The 15,843-nt window shown below is 35.1% G+C and overlaps 1 protein-coding gene across 1 annotated transcript; it reads left to right on the top strand.

The window, feature by feature from the left end:
• Positions 1-769: 769 nt before the first annotated feature.
• On the top strand, positions 770-12,501 carry LOC123665735 (transmembrane protease serine 9-like). Its single transcript, XM_045599996.1, has 9 exons — positions 770-834; positions 2,286-2,779; positions 3,684-3,873; positions 4,353-4,455; positions 6,282-6,461; positions 7,169-7,260; positions 8,559-8,622; positions 9,621-9,767; positions 12,256-12,501. The coding sequence occupies exons 1-9, from the start codon at positions 770-772 to the stop codon at positions 12,499-12,501; spliced, it is 1,581 nt and encodes a 526-aa protein (XP_045455952.1).
• The last annotated feature ends 3,342 nt before the right edge of the window (positions 12,502-15,843 follow it).

Below are 15,843 nucleotides of genomic sequence, written 5' to 3'. Positions count from 1 at the left end.
ATAATAGGTGCCTACAATTATTTGAGCTTAAAATTTTTTCACTCGTTCATCGTTTAAATCAAACCCCACTGGACATTATTGTTTCTATCTCGTTCTCTCTCATAGTTCCATCTCTTTCACTCACTCATTTCAGTCCAAAACTGCATCATTTTCAATTGGACAGGATAATCCGTTAATTAATTTCACTTGTAGAAGAAAAGCAAACGTATTTTAATCCAATCCAATTAAAATAAGTTTGAATGTATAATTGGTTATAGAGTTCATTCATTTTATATTTAAAACAAGAGTTCGAAAATCATAATATATTTTTAACTGAATTCAAAAAAGTTATCATCATTGACTTTGATCCATCTATTGCAGACGATTTCGACAGTGTCAGAAAGACACTGTGTTGCCTAGGACACTGTTCAGGAAAATGCAGAGTTGCCTAGGCTCTGCGCCACCCTCTCGACCTCACTGGCTAGGCCCACAGGAACGACGAGTCGATACGTGTGGATCCAATTCGCCTGCAGGAGTCTTTCGCATTTTAGAGCTATGCCACGAATGCTTGACGGAGACCCCATTCCGAGTTTCAAATGAAGTTTTCCTTCTCCAAGACCCTGATGATTTTGAGCCAGGTTTATCCCTCGGTAGCCTTTTACGACCCCCACGGAAAGAAAGGGGGTGGTGCTATTCTACTCGGCCGACACCATACGACAAAAAAGTAGGGGGTACTTAATTCGATTGTTTATGTATGTCTCATATCTTTTGATTGGAAGTATTGATTATGATGATTTTTGTTCAACAAAAGCTGGTACTTGTCATGCGGTCTCATTTAAATTGGATCGCGATTTGGTGAGTACTTTTTGAGTTATCCCTAATCATTTGTATTTTATTGAATATTTATTCATCTACCTTCGTTGTTACTTTCGTTATTACCTTCGTTATTACTTGTCGATAAAAATTAATTTTGGTTTTTTTGTTTGCAAGCCTACTTAATTATATAACACCCAAAGTGAATTAAATCAATGAAGATATTCAACATAACTAGTTCAAAGAATTAAATATTAATCCAAAGTATAATATTGACATGAAGACGCGTTGCCGTAGTGATTACAGCAACTGATTGATGTACAGGGTCGGTTTTGACTCCCGTAACGATAAAATATTTGTATCGGCCATACATTTTATTGACCATGTTTGTCTTGGAATTTATGATTGTTTGTCTTGGTGTTTGGTGACATCGATGTGAGTACATTACAAGATTAAGAAACATAAATCAAAATTAAAAGAACACGTATAAACAATGTAATTGTAAATATTTCGATTAGGCGCTCCAGAGGTAAAATTTGTTACATCCTATAGTATATTGATTGTATCTCATTATAAATGAGCGTTATATTTTTATGAGAAATAGATTCTTTAAACCTAAATATTACGTTGAAACCGATCAATAAAAATTATTTGTCTTTTTTTGGCTAAAGTGATGTTAATGAAAATTTTACTGTTTTACTTATTTACACTAATATTACAAAGTTGAAAAGTCTGTTTGTTTAAACGCGGTCATCTCAGGAACTACTGGTTCGAATTGAAAAATGTTTGTGTTGGATAGTCTATTTACCAAGGAAGGCTATAGAGTTTTTTCCTCGAATTAACGAGTGTGGAACTGAACTATATCATTATAATATGTTTTATTTATATTCGAAAATTAGCTGCGCCCGCGACTTTGTCCGCGTAGAATTTAACAAAAGAAGTTCAGTACGCAGAGCTGTAAAATAAATAAATTTCTGAAATAAAAGTAGCCTAAATTGCTTCTTACTACATTAGCTATCTGCCAGTGAAAGTCCCATCAAAATTGGTCAAGCCGTTTCAGAGATTAGTCGGAAAAAACAAACAGACAGACAGACAAAAATTGTAAAAAATGTCATTTGGTATATGTACCGTGTATACATCCATATGCATTTAGTAAAAAGCGGTTATTTTAATATTACAAACAGACACTCCAATTTCATTTATTTGTATAGATGTATAAGATGTACAGATAATGGATCGAACGCCTTTTAAAATTCCGAAATGACGTTAACATGAAAACGATTCAATACTATGTGAGCTATAAAAGATCTCTCAAAACTAAATAAAATGAACGCGATAAATTTTTATTCCCATAAATAATTTATGAGAAACCCACCGCAGGAGCAATAAAATTGAATGGCTGTAAATAATAAAATATATTGAAAGTATTTTATCAAAAATAGTAACATGCGTAATATATTTTTTGTAATGTTAAATGTGCTTTTTGTGTCCAGTGATAATGCATGTAAGAATAAAGAACATGTACATGTTAATGCTATCGCAGATTCATTAGTTAATTTACTTGGAGCTAACGAAGATAGCCCGAGATTTAATGATTTGAAAGCGAAATTAGCAAAAATTGATAGTTATGTAGTTGATAATAATGATTTCGCTGAGGTTATAATGAATGAAACGATGGCAACGGATCTAAACGCGACTAACTTTTTCAATGCTTTGAATGAATCAGATAAGTTTAGATTTTTATCAGATAAAGAACCAAAAAATTTGTATCTGCAGTTAAAAGAAAAAATGAATAGAGATGATATTATGAGTATATTGAAAAAACATAACGATATCGTTAAGTCTGCGAGGAAAATGATGAAAGGTGATCCTTATGGAACAATGGATATCGAAGATGGAGTGGTCGATACCGTTGATAAAATAATTGCAGAGATACCTTCAGACCGGCATAAGTACACATTTGAAAAAGAAGATAATAAGTACTGGGGTAAAAAAAAATTATAATACATAATTTTTGTATATATTTGTTTTATATAAGACATTAAGTAAAAGAATTTTTATTAATTGAAACTAAATGATATACAAGAACGACAATTATAAATATTATCAGCTGACCCGTGCCTACTTCAATTTTTTTTCGCAAAGCGGTGTCTGGCTCCACTTAAATTGTAGTCTTCCAGGAGATTCGAACCACTTCAGCCTAATAGTCCGTTGCTGGACATTGGCCTCCATAATCGCACCAAAAATGTCGTGAACTCGCGTGTTTTGCACATAGTCACCACGCTGGGCAGACGGGTTGGTAACCGCAGGGCTGACTTTGTCACCGAAGACGCTGCTGCCCGTCTTCGGCCTGTGTATTTCAAAGCCAGCAGTTGCATGGTTATTCCGCCATCGGTCGGCTTTTTAAATTCCAAGGTGGTAGTGGAACTGTGTTATCCCTTAGTCGCCTCTTACGATACCGGAAAGAGAGGGGGTGGCTATATTCTTACAAACGAAACCACACAGCATACGAACATGACATATAATTTAATACGAAGTTTATTTCCTTACAATAGTCTTGATGATGAAGTAACTTTTATTCATAAATGCCAATATTTTGATCCAACCGTTAACAAAGTTTGATGTGACCCTGCTTTCTGTTCCGTGGGTTGTGGATTCGATTCCTGCCACGAGTCGAGTATGATATACATATTTATTTATATGTGTATAATTTTTATAGATTTTTATGCAAAAAAAGTGTAGCTATATCAGTCGGTTGTTATCTATAACACAAGTATTATAAGTTGTTTACCATAGGAACAGACGACCGTGTGTATCGTATTGCTCATAAATCACATTCCAAATTTAATTAATAATATTTTGATATAGTAAATATCATTGTTTATTTTTAGATCCTCAAGGTGAGCTAGAGGATCTGGAAGTATTTCACAGACATGATGGCAGAAGAATATTTAAAGGGGAGAGAACTACAATCAGACACTACCCCTTCATGGTGTCTGTTCACGTGATGGGCAGGTTCTGGTGCGGAGGTGTGATTTACTGGCATGATCTCGTACTAACTTCGGCCGCTTGTCTACAATTGTAAATATTTTAGTGTTTTATATATAATTAACATTGATCTACCCGCTTTTTAATTTCTATTTCCGCTGATAATTTCCGCGTGATAGCTAGTTTCTTTTTTAACATAATTAATTGGTTTGGTTATCAAGTGATTATAATGATATCAGTAGAATTTCTTTCTATACTATTATACAGCTGAAAAGTTTGTTTGTTTATACGCGCTAATCTCATGACGTACAGATTTGAATTAAAACAAATATTTTTGTGTTGGATAGCCTTTGGCCGAAGAAGGGTATAGGCTTTTTCCTCAAATTACCGCGTGAAAAACGCAGAGCATAGCTAGTATACTAATTTTTTTTTCAATTGGCTGACTCTAACAAAAATAGTAACTTTTCATCGTATTATTATCAGTACAAGTTATACTGACTGTGCACTAGCTTGACTATTACTTGGATATGATTGGTACTTTCTTATCTATTTTTTTATTTATTTTTTTCTAGAATGCACAATAATAGGTTCTTCCGTGAAAATCCAAGCGTTCTGCGAGTCAGAGTTGGCAGCAACCACAGCAGGATAGGAGGTGAAATGGTGGAAGCTCTTGAGGTACAAATATTTATTTAAGGCTGATTTCGGGGTTGGTGACCATTGCGTAACTGCCTGAGGCTTTACCCTATGGATGTACTGCCACACATTTCACAGTTAGCCGTCAGCCTTTTACAACACCCAGGGGCAGATATAAGGTGGTGCCATTCTACTATGCCGGCATCATACGGAAAATCGGGTCTAGTGGCGTACCCTAGGTGGAAATTACGTCCAGCTGTGGAATAAAGGCTAATGATGAAGAAAATAGTTGTGTTACAGATTTCTTGCAGTTAGATTAAATATGATTAATTACGTCAGAAACTTTAATAAAATACGTTAATTTGTAACATACAATACCAGTTCTCTTCTTCTTAATCCGTCTATTGCAGACGATTTAGACAGTGTCAGACAGACATTGTGTCACCTTGGACACTCTTCAGAAAACGCAGAGTTGCCTAAGCTCTGCGCCATCCCCTCGACCTCACTGGCTAGGCCCACAGGAACGACGAGTCGATACGTGTGTAGCCAGTTCGGCTGCAGGAGTCTTTCGCATTTTAGAACTATGCCGCGAATGCTTGACGGAGACCCCATTCCGGGTTTCAAATGAAGGTTTCCTTCTCCAGCACCCTGATGATTTTGAGCCAGGCTTATCCCTCGGTCGGTGGTGCTATTCTACTCAGCCCACCACACGGCATACAATACTAATAATAATATAATTAATTGTATTTGCTCGCAAACGAAAAAAAACTGACATCAATTACATCGATCAGTAACACTTATGTAGACGATAGAATGGTCAGTCAATACGCATTTTTAGAGATAGCTCAAAAGTACTCGGCTGATCTCTTTCAAATTTAAATGAGACCACATGTCATCAACTTTCGATTTAAAATAAAATCTAGAAGTTCCTTTAAAAGGGCTGTCATAGAGAAACTTACTAGCACGTATGAATAATCTACACAGTCACATATCCATACCCACACCCGCTTACATACAAATACACAGACACAGGCATACACACTCACAAAATTACACATACACATCCACACATTATTGACCATGGATATTTTATATTTTTTATATTTCTCATTTTTATTGTAACTGTGTTTTACTACCTCAACTCAACTTTGTCTACCTTAACTGTGTAATTTAAATAATGTAAAATCCGAAATTGGCTTTTGTTTGGATGTTCTATATTGGTTTAAGAAACGTAAAATGTAGCTGTGGATTTTTGAACAAATAAATAAATAAATAAAAAATAATCGAAGTCGGTTCACGCGGTAAAAAGTATACAACGTAGAAAAATAGTCAAGTAAATACGCCTTATTAGTAATAACTCAAAAAGTACTAATCAGATCTCGATGAAATTTAAATGGAACAATACGACACGCAACACCTATCAATTAAAAAAAAAACATCGAAATCAGTCCACCCAGTCAAAAGTTCTAAGGTAACATACAAAAAAATATAATAAAATTGAGAACCTCCTCCTATTTTGAAGTCGGTTAAAAAGCGTGGATAAGTTCAGCTTAATTGGCTTCCACGGTATCGACCGCACTAACTTAGCTTTGGGTTAAGTATCTACTAGCTACCTGGATTAAATCATATCAAACTTATTTTGTTGTAATAAAACTTACAAGCAATTAATTTAATTAGTGACAATGTTAGCTTGACGTTTTTAAATTGTTCTAAGAATTTCTAATCAAACGAATTCTCAAAAGATTAGTATCAAATATTGTCTCTAGTTTGATCCAAGATTCCATGATATTCCTTATGTAGATTACTTGGACAGACAACAACGAAGTGGGTGTGGTTGGTTAATTTATTGATGTATTTTATTTATTCAGGTTTACTTCCACCCCAGCTACAACCCACGTACTCTGAAGAACAACATCGCCATCATCCGCCTGCGTCGCCTCCTATATTTCAACCACCACCGCATCCCGAAGCTCATCGACATCTCCTACAATGAACACGGACTTGCTCCCACTTCTGAGGTCCTAGTACTTGGTTGGGGTGTTACTAAGGTTGAAAAAAAAGTTTTGAAAAATATTTTTTCCATACTTTAGAATTGATACTATAAATACAAGAATATAATAATTAAAAATACGAATGTGCTTTAGACCTCACGACTGAAGTAAAACTTCTTAAGCAATAGGCACTGTGTCTTAGATATGCGAAACGTAACTGGTTATGAGAGTAAGAGAGAAAGAAAATGTGTGCTCGCACCTCTCGCTCTTGCTCCATTCGCCTCACCCGATCACACTTTTCGTAAAGCTCTTGTCACTCATTCATCAGCTTACTCCCCGAGACAAGCGTGCGTAAGGAAGTATTACTTCAATAATCTTTATTGTAATAGTAAATTAGTAAATATAACTATGCCTAGCAGTGGGATGTTACAGGCTGAATTATGTTGTGATCAGTACCATGATAAGGAAACCGGGATGTGATGATGGTCCCAGAGAAATCGAGGGAAACTCTCGAAAATCCGCATAACTTTTTACTGCGTGTACCGATTTTGATGATTTTTAATTTAATCGAAAGCCGATGTTTATCATGTGGTCACATTTAAATTTCATCGAGATCTGATTACAACTTTTGTAGTAATCTTTGATAATGCGTATTTACTTGACTATTTTTTCGTCTACCTACGTTGTATTACTTGTTGATATAATTGAAGTCGGTTTTTTTTTCGTTTGCCTGCAAACAATTATTATGTATAAATTTTTATTAGATGTCGCAAACAATGTCATATGAACCGGTGTTCCTGAATAGAAAATTTTTGCCGATCTATCCGAATGTGTTCTGCAAGGAAGTCTACGGAGAGTGAGTGTCTGACGTATCTTGTGTGTAGTTTAGATAAAGTATTGTGGGAGTAATGGAAACAGTTACCATTAATTCGGAATGTAGATTATTACATAAATAATTGACAATAATCCAAATAACTATTTACCAATTTAAAAATGGAGCAGGTTTTTAATTCCACTGCCTTCTTTGTATGTGATACCTCATAACTTTTTATTGAATGAATTGATTTTTACGAGTTTGTTCGTATTCGAAAGATGATGCTTGTCATGTGGTCTTATTTACAGTAGAAGAAAGAAGAAGAAAAAGAACAGTGAAATCTGACGAGTTATTTTTAATTATCCCGTATAATGTGTGACTCTAATAAGTGACTTCGAATATGTTGACGTTGTTCTCGTTTTATTGCTTGTTGATGTAAATTCTTTAAGTTTTGAAGATTACTCCTTAAGAATCGATTTTATATAAAACCCCCGGTATGAAAAAAATATGAGGAATAAAATCTAATGAACGAATGACTTCGTTACGTTTCTCGTAACGCCACCTAGGCGTCTTCTAATAACGCCATCTTAGATAGATAGATGGCGTTATTTGATTCGTTTATTTACCATTTGATATGATACTTATGTTTTTCTTAGACTAGTAAGCCTTTTTTGTGCCTATTTAGACAGTTGGTCTGAAGGAGTAAACTCCAAAGCTTAAAAAATTTACATCAACAAGCAATCAATGAGAACATCGTCAACGTCGTCGTTAACTGAGGTAGGGCACAGCAGGCATTTCCTGCTCAAAATCTGGAGCAGCCTGACTGGGGTAGTACCTCGACCTTACAGAAGATCACAGCTAAATAATACTGTTTTCAAGCAGTATTGTGTTCCTGTTGGTGAGTATAAGGTGACCAGAGCTCCTGGGGGGATTGGGGATTGGGTCGGCAACTCGCTTGCGATGCTTCTGGTGTTGCAGGCGTCTATAAGCTACGGTAATCGCTTACTATCAGGTGAGCCGTACGCTTGTTTGCCGACCTAGTGTCATAAAAAAATAAAAAATAAACGTCGAGCTGATACACACACTTTTTTTTGTTTGAGATCTCACTTTTTTTTTTAAATCTAAATAATTATTTATTTAAACTAACTAACGAGTAAGGCAACGCCAAACGGGAGGTTTTAATTTTAGCAGTCTATGTATGTCATATCTAGACAAATTAGGTGTCATTAGAAGCGTCTTAGTCGTCCGTTGGTTATAGGTTATATTATGTCACATAGTATAAATAATTATTACTTTAGCCGGGTTTTTTGTTTTTAACTCTTTCTTTTTTTTTATTTCAGCAAATTCATTTCAGCGACCATGTTCTGTGCTGGTACGTTTACAACTGGGGAAGGTGCTTGTGACGTAAGGATATTTCTACGAAACATGAATTACTTGCCATTATTATTTTGTATACTATATACACTAAATATTATGTAAAAATAATTATAAGGCTCTTTTCAGAACCACTCCTCATTTTAGAACCATTTAGCTTGACAATCGATTTGAGCTTAAATCACAGAACTTAACGTTAAAAAATTGAAGCAACTAACTTCTTTAGCTTTTGCTTATGCTAGAGTTTTTTTTTTTATAATTATGCGATATATCCACAGGCTTATTATGCCCGTGCTTTTGTTATTCAATATATTATTATTATTTAACATGCATCGGTACTTCACCGCAACTTTAGAATCCAGAAGCCTTAATAACTAGTCTTAAAATTTCAAATTTCTAAAAGTCGACGCGAGTCCACTAACCAAGACTATTCTACATATTGCTTTTTTATATTTTTATATACTAATTATTTTTATTATATTTACACTTATTTTCTAACTACAATGTATGTACACTTATTTGCTAACTACAATATATGTACACTTATTTTCCAACTACAATATATGTACACTCATTTGCTACTTACAATGTACACTTAACCTATGTTATTGTTAGTAGTTAGGTACTTTTTTTTCTGCTTAGGAATCGTTTTATCCATTTAAATTTCATCTGCATATTATATGACTAATTATTAGTCATATAATATGCTAGAGTTTTGAAAACATTAGATTATATTTAGGCACATTTAACTAAAATTTTATTAAAGTTCCCGGGGCGAATCGGGGGTAGGCTAACACACGCTTGCGATGCTTCTGGTGTTGCAGACGTTCAATAAGCTACGGTAGTCACTTACGGTCAGGTGAACCGTAGTTGTATAAAAATAAAAATAAAAAAATACGTTAAAATATCGAGTACTTATTCCACAAAACGAATTACAAGATCAAAATAAATTGATCTTATCTAACTCACGCTTCTGTCCTAACTTTAATCTTGAACTGTAATAAAATATACTGGTGTTAACAATCCAGCACGACGCGGGAGGCCCAGCAATCATGGCCGGCAAGGTAGTTGGCATCATATCCTTTGGACCATCAGTTTGTGGGTACCCCAACGCACCAACTGTCTTCACACTCGTTGGTGCATACGCAGATTGGATTGAAACTGTTAATGAAACTGTAAATATCTTTATAATTTAATATGTTAAGAAAAATTATGTGATAATTGTGTTTGTTCGCAAACGAAAAAAAAACCGTCTTCAATTGACATCCACAAGTAATGCGACGTGAGTCGAAAAAATAGCTAATCAATAGAGTACGTATAGGGATAACTCAAAAAATACATTCTCGTCGATCAAATTTGGATAATACACGACAAGAGCCGCCACCAGCTTGAGCAGCTTTGTTAAAAAAATCTCCTCAGAATCAATGTTCTAAAGAAGTTATGAGGTAAAACGCATAAAAAAAGCACAGTTCGATTGATGATTTCCCCTTTTTGAGAAGTTGAAGCCTGTAATATTCCACTAGGCATAGGCCTCTTTCCCCATATAGGAGAAGGATTAGAGTTTAATCCACTACGTTGATCCAACGCGGATTTCCTACTATGAGTAACGATCGTTATCAAGTATACATGTTAAAAACCGGGCACCGAGGCATGGTGGGAACACCCACAAGGACTGCACACCCAGACCACGGCAAACATCTGTATGGCCAAGACAAAAGTTTGTCATGTGCGGGGATCGAACCCGCAACCGCCAGCGCAACAGCCACCTATCAGTGCTGCGACCGTTGCGCCAACTCGTTGTCGTATACACTAAAGCTTTAATCACACCTAGTGATTACGAAAGGTTCTTTTTGACGTAAACATTAATTATTACTACGGTTTGACCCAAGTTTTACTTTCGAATGTCATCTTGAAGGTAAGTTTGGAACAACAATATTACAATATAAAGAGAAAACGGTCAAACCACAACTTTGACTCAAACTTTCTGAATGATGGAAGTTTAATCTGTTTACAAAAGGTTGTTGTTAAAAAATTCGTGTACATATTTATGGAACCCTAAAAACTTTCAAAACATATGTTTTAGGTATAGTATATAAAGTACAATTTTGATAGAATAATTTAAGACTAAAAAAGTGATTGTGCACTTATGTACGGATGTAAGAAGTTATACTTCATTGGCTAGCTAACTTAACGTTGCTAACTTCTTCATTGACTAGCTAACTTCAGGTTGTCGGTTTTTTATGACGGTGTGCGCGCGCATCTTAAAAATTTACTTTGATCATTTTTCACTAACACCAAAAGGAGTATAACTTCAAAAATGCACTGCTAAAGTTATGCTAGAAGTAGAGACGATTGGAGTGTGATTTCAATTAAGCATTATTTTTTATTATTCTTTGACGGTTCGCAGGAAAGTGGACATAAGGTGCCAATCAAACCACTAATTGCAAATTCATGCGACGTTTCGATCCTTTATTGGACCATCATCAGGCATCTACAATACATACAAACATTGAAGAAAGCTGTACAACTAATTAATCCACAGCTTTCAAGATTCAGCTTTAAAGATTGGCACCTTATGTCCACTTTCCTGCGAACCGTCAAAGAATACTTATAACAAATGGACACAACGATAAATAATGAATTATTTTTTATTTTTTTATTTTATTTATTTATTTTGGGAGGAACAACAGCTGAGAAAAACAATGTACAAAATTATATTTAAAAAAAACTACCAATAGTTCCCCACTGGTGATATTGACATTACACAGTAACTTGCATCCCTGTCGATTTTTATTTTTTATTTTCAAGTGGCTCGTAATGTTTTTTAAAAGTAGTTAAGAGTTATAGGCTATAAAACATCACGTACAGTAGTAATTCGAGAACCTAAACAGTAAAATCATTATGTAAACCCAAGGCAACCACGAAAATAAATTGTGTACGTATGAACTTAATTAACAGAACAACTTACTAAACATTTTAAGATGCTTACAGTTTTTTCAAAAAAAGGAGAAGGTTCTGAAGTCAATTGTACATTTTTATGTATGTTACCTGAGAATTTTTGACTGGGTGATCGATTTAGATATTTTTTTTTAATCAAAAGGTAGTGCGTGTCATGTGGTCCCATTTGAATTTAGTAGTTTTCGAGTTATATCTAATAATACGTATTCACTTGACTATTTTACCGATGATCTACGTTGTATTAAACCGCATGAATTCTCACTTGGTATACGGGATCTTATGATTTTTGTTTTAATCGAAAGCTGATGTCACCTGGTTTTAATAAAATTAAAATTTTAAATTTCGAGATCGATGATAATTTTTTAAGTAAGCTTTGATAACGCGTATTTACTTGATTATGTTTTCGTCAACCTACAATGCAATACAATAATACAAATACTCTATATTGTACACTATCAGAGAAATTTTTTACATCGAAAGAAATAAAATATAGACATGTACAGCAGTTAGAAACGCAAAGTTAGCTAGCCAATGAAGTATAACTTCTTACGTGCGTACATAAGTACACACACACTTTTTATCTTCTACAGTACACTTTCAATTCACCGAACCTCTAAACAACGTATATTTATTACATTACATAATACAAGATGTAAAAATCGACAGGAAAATTCAATTGTTTAATAACCAACAATCCCTTATCAGATGCCAGGCTACTACCGTGGTAAGAAGAGGACTACAACTGAGGTTCCGTACAAGTTCTTCCCCGATATCAAGACGAAACGCTTGCCAGATATAAATGACTTCAACTTGGATAAAACAACAACAGAAAGAACTACAACTAGAACAACAACAGCTGAAACAACAACTCCATCAGCTTTGAGGAAGAAGAAGAAGTTGGTGATGATTGATGATTCAGATGCTGACGGTTTTAGTATTGATTTGGAGTAACTGTAGCATAAAAAAAGTTTTTTCAATAAAATCCAATTCTAAAGATTCTTTACTTTTAAATACTTGTCTGCGTTGCGTATTTTTGTGCTATAAATAATAATTTAATGAGCAATTACTTTAATTAGCTTGATAACAATAAATAACTTATAAATATTTTAACTGAAGTAAGGCACAGCAAAAAATTTCCTGCTCAAAATATGGAGCAGCCCGACTGAGGTAGTACCTCGAACTTCCAGAAAATTAAAGCTAAATAATACTATTTTCTGTGCAGTGGACTGTATGGGCTGTAATGATGTAATGATGAATACTATTTTCAAGCAGTGTTGTGTTCCTGTTAGTGAGTAAGGTGACCAGATATCCTGGAGGAATTGGGAATAGGATCTTGCAGGCGTCTATAAGCTACGGTAATCGTTTACTCACTAAAATTTTCTCCTGTGTTGTGGATCTGGAACACCCAAACAATACACAAGCAGAAACGCCCATATCACGACAAACATCTACAAGACCTGCACAAATGTATGCCATGTGCGGCGGTCGAACCCTATGCCAGCACAACAGCTGTAAGTGAGGGCTGAGACAGTTGCTCTAACACGTCGTCAATACATCAAACTTTAGACGTATGATGGCCGCCTGTCAACGGCAATACGCTTTAGCGATGTTTCACTCGATATTCGCTTTTGTGGTATTTCCATTCTGCTTGGTTATCGTAACAATTACAAATTTTAGCAACAAGATTTTCAACTTTTACTGCTCACTTAGAACAGGTATAACTAGAAATTATTACCGGTATTATACCTACTCGTAAAGTCATACGATTTTAAGGCCAATATGCAAGGCCAATGTAGTGTAAAGAAGGAGTAGTTTACTTATGAAGAATTTATACTAAGCAAACGACGACCTCTCTAATTTCGTAGTGTGAGTGCCGTGTAGGCGCTTAAACATGGGTGGTCGTGGATGATGGATATTGTATTTGTACAAATATTTAACAAATATTAAGGCCGAAGACGGGTAGCAGCATCTTCGGTGCGACAAAGCCAGCCCTGCGGTCACTAACCCGCCTGCCCAGCGTGGTGACTATGGGCAACACACACGAGCTCAAGCCATTTTTGGCGTTAGGTTGTGGAGGCCTATATCCAATAGTGGACTGCGTAAGGCTGCTGTGATGATGATGATGATGATGATGATGATGTGATAATGACAAATATTTGTTTCCGATTTGGGTGTTTGTACTTGTGGGTCTGCTTCTCTTACTTCGGAAAACATGGTAAGCTGTAGCTTCAGCCTGTAATATCCCCCTGCTGGGCAAAAGGCTCTTTCCCCATGTAGGAGAAGGATCAAAGGTTAATCCACCACGATGCTCCGATGCGGGTTGGCAGATATATTCCTACTATGAGTAATGATCGCTATAAGGTGTTCATGATAACTACTGGACCGACAACTAACTCCGACTCCGATCAGGAATCGAACCCACGATTGTCAGTGTTTAGGCGCCGCTGGCACGGCACCTGCACCATTAAACCAGATCGTAGGTTTTATTATAATAGAAATTCGAAAGCTATTTTGCTCAGAGTAAGGAATATATCTGACAACCCGCAGTAAAGCAGCGTGACATAAGCCTGAACCTTCTTCCACATGGAGAAAAAGGCATGTTAGTGGAAAACAAAGCTGAATCGAATCACCAATCAAATAACATGGATGTAATTAATATATGTGATGACAAAATCAATACAGACAAAGTTGCGGGAGAATATCAGTAAAGTCTAAGTCTGTACTTGATAGTGACAAATTTTGTCAATTGATTTCAACCTCCTTTACTTAAGACTGATCGCAATCGCTTAGCGGTGGAGCTTAACGAGAACACTTATTGTTTCGTGAAGTACGTTCTCATGTTTCATTTACCCAAGTACGACATAAAATGGAAGGGTTCATGATTTTGACCTTTTTGTATAGTTGTAAGGTTTCATTTGGTTTGACCTTATTTTCCGTTTGGCATGTATTAGTGGCTTTATTTTGGGTCTGCCTTAAAGTACTGTGATAATAGTATTTAACTGGTATGATAAATTAAAATTAAAGTCTGTCAATAGCTAATAGAAGAAAATTTGTTATTTTGGTTCAAAAGAGGATCGTGTTATTTACATATAAAATGGAATACTAAACTTTCTTATGTATATTCTTTATTGTACACCAGGGAAACAATGAAAATAAATAACATAATTGTGTTTCATAGCAAATGAAAAAACCGACTTCAATTACATATTACACCGTATTATTATTATTATTAAACGACTTCAAAAAAAGGAGGAGGTTACTCAATTCCATCGTATATAATATGTATGTTCGGGGATAACTCCGTCGTTTATGAACTGATTTTGATAATTCTTTTTAGGAAAGGAGATATCCCTAGTTTGGTACCATGATAAGGAAACCAGGATCTGATGATGGGATCCCAGAGGAATCGAGGGAAACTCTCGAAATTCCGCATAACTTTTTACTGGGTGTACCGATTTTTGTAATTTTTAATTTAATCGAAAGCCGATGCGTATTTACTTGACTATTTTTTCGTCTACCTACGTTGTATTACTTGTCGATATAACAATTATATATATAACAAACTACTAGTCGCCACTACCATTTTGAAGGTTCCCCTCGATTTCTCTGGAATGCCATCATCAGATCTTGGTTTCATCATCATGGTACCACTCTTAGAATATCTCCTTTCCAACAAAAACAACTGCAAAATCGGTTCATAAACGACAAAGTTATCCGCGAACATAAAAAAAATATATACGGTCGAATTGTAAAACCTCCCTTTTTGAAGTCGATTAGAAAAGTAGACAGAAGTACAAAAGGCGGCATTACCAGATTCGATGTTAGGTCATTTTGATATGCAGTATGTCGTTACCATTACTAGTGCCATGGCTACGGGTACTCCGAAAATCGGAAACTAAAAGCGATCAACATCAAACATGACTGTCAAGTTAAATTAGAAATTTAAAATGTCAATCATAATACCAAAAATACTTTTGATCGACATATGAGTCAAAGACCTTCTCAATCAGATTCATAACTTTCCACATAAACTCTAATGACCTCTGTTAGTAGACAACAATGCTCGGTACGACTTTCCGAGAAGGAAGCGGAAATTACTACTTGCTTTTATGTCAAATATTAAATATATATATGTCGGTTGATTCTGTTCTTATTGTGTCAATTCCTGTTACTTACAAATTATAATAAAATATAAGTAAATTATTTCTACATTATTATTTACATACTAGATACATAACAAATTGGCGACGAGGATAACAGATTGACGACGAAGATTAATAATTACAAAAAAAA

The sequence above is a fragment of the Melitaea cinxia genome, chromosome 24 (genome assembly GCF_905220565.1).
Source record: "Melitaea cinxia chromosome 24, ilMelCinx1.1, whole genome shotgun sequence".
NCBI classification, from domain to species: domain Eukaryota; kingdom Metazoa; phylum Arthropoda; class Insecta; order Lepidoptera; family Nymphalidae; genus Melitaea; species Melitaea cinxia.
Note: the sequence above shows the minus strand (reverse complement) of the source record. Positions and strands in the feature narration are given on the sequence as shown.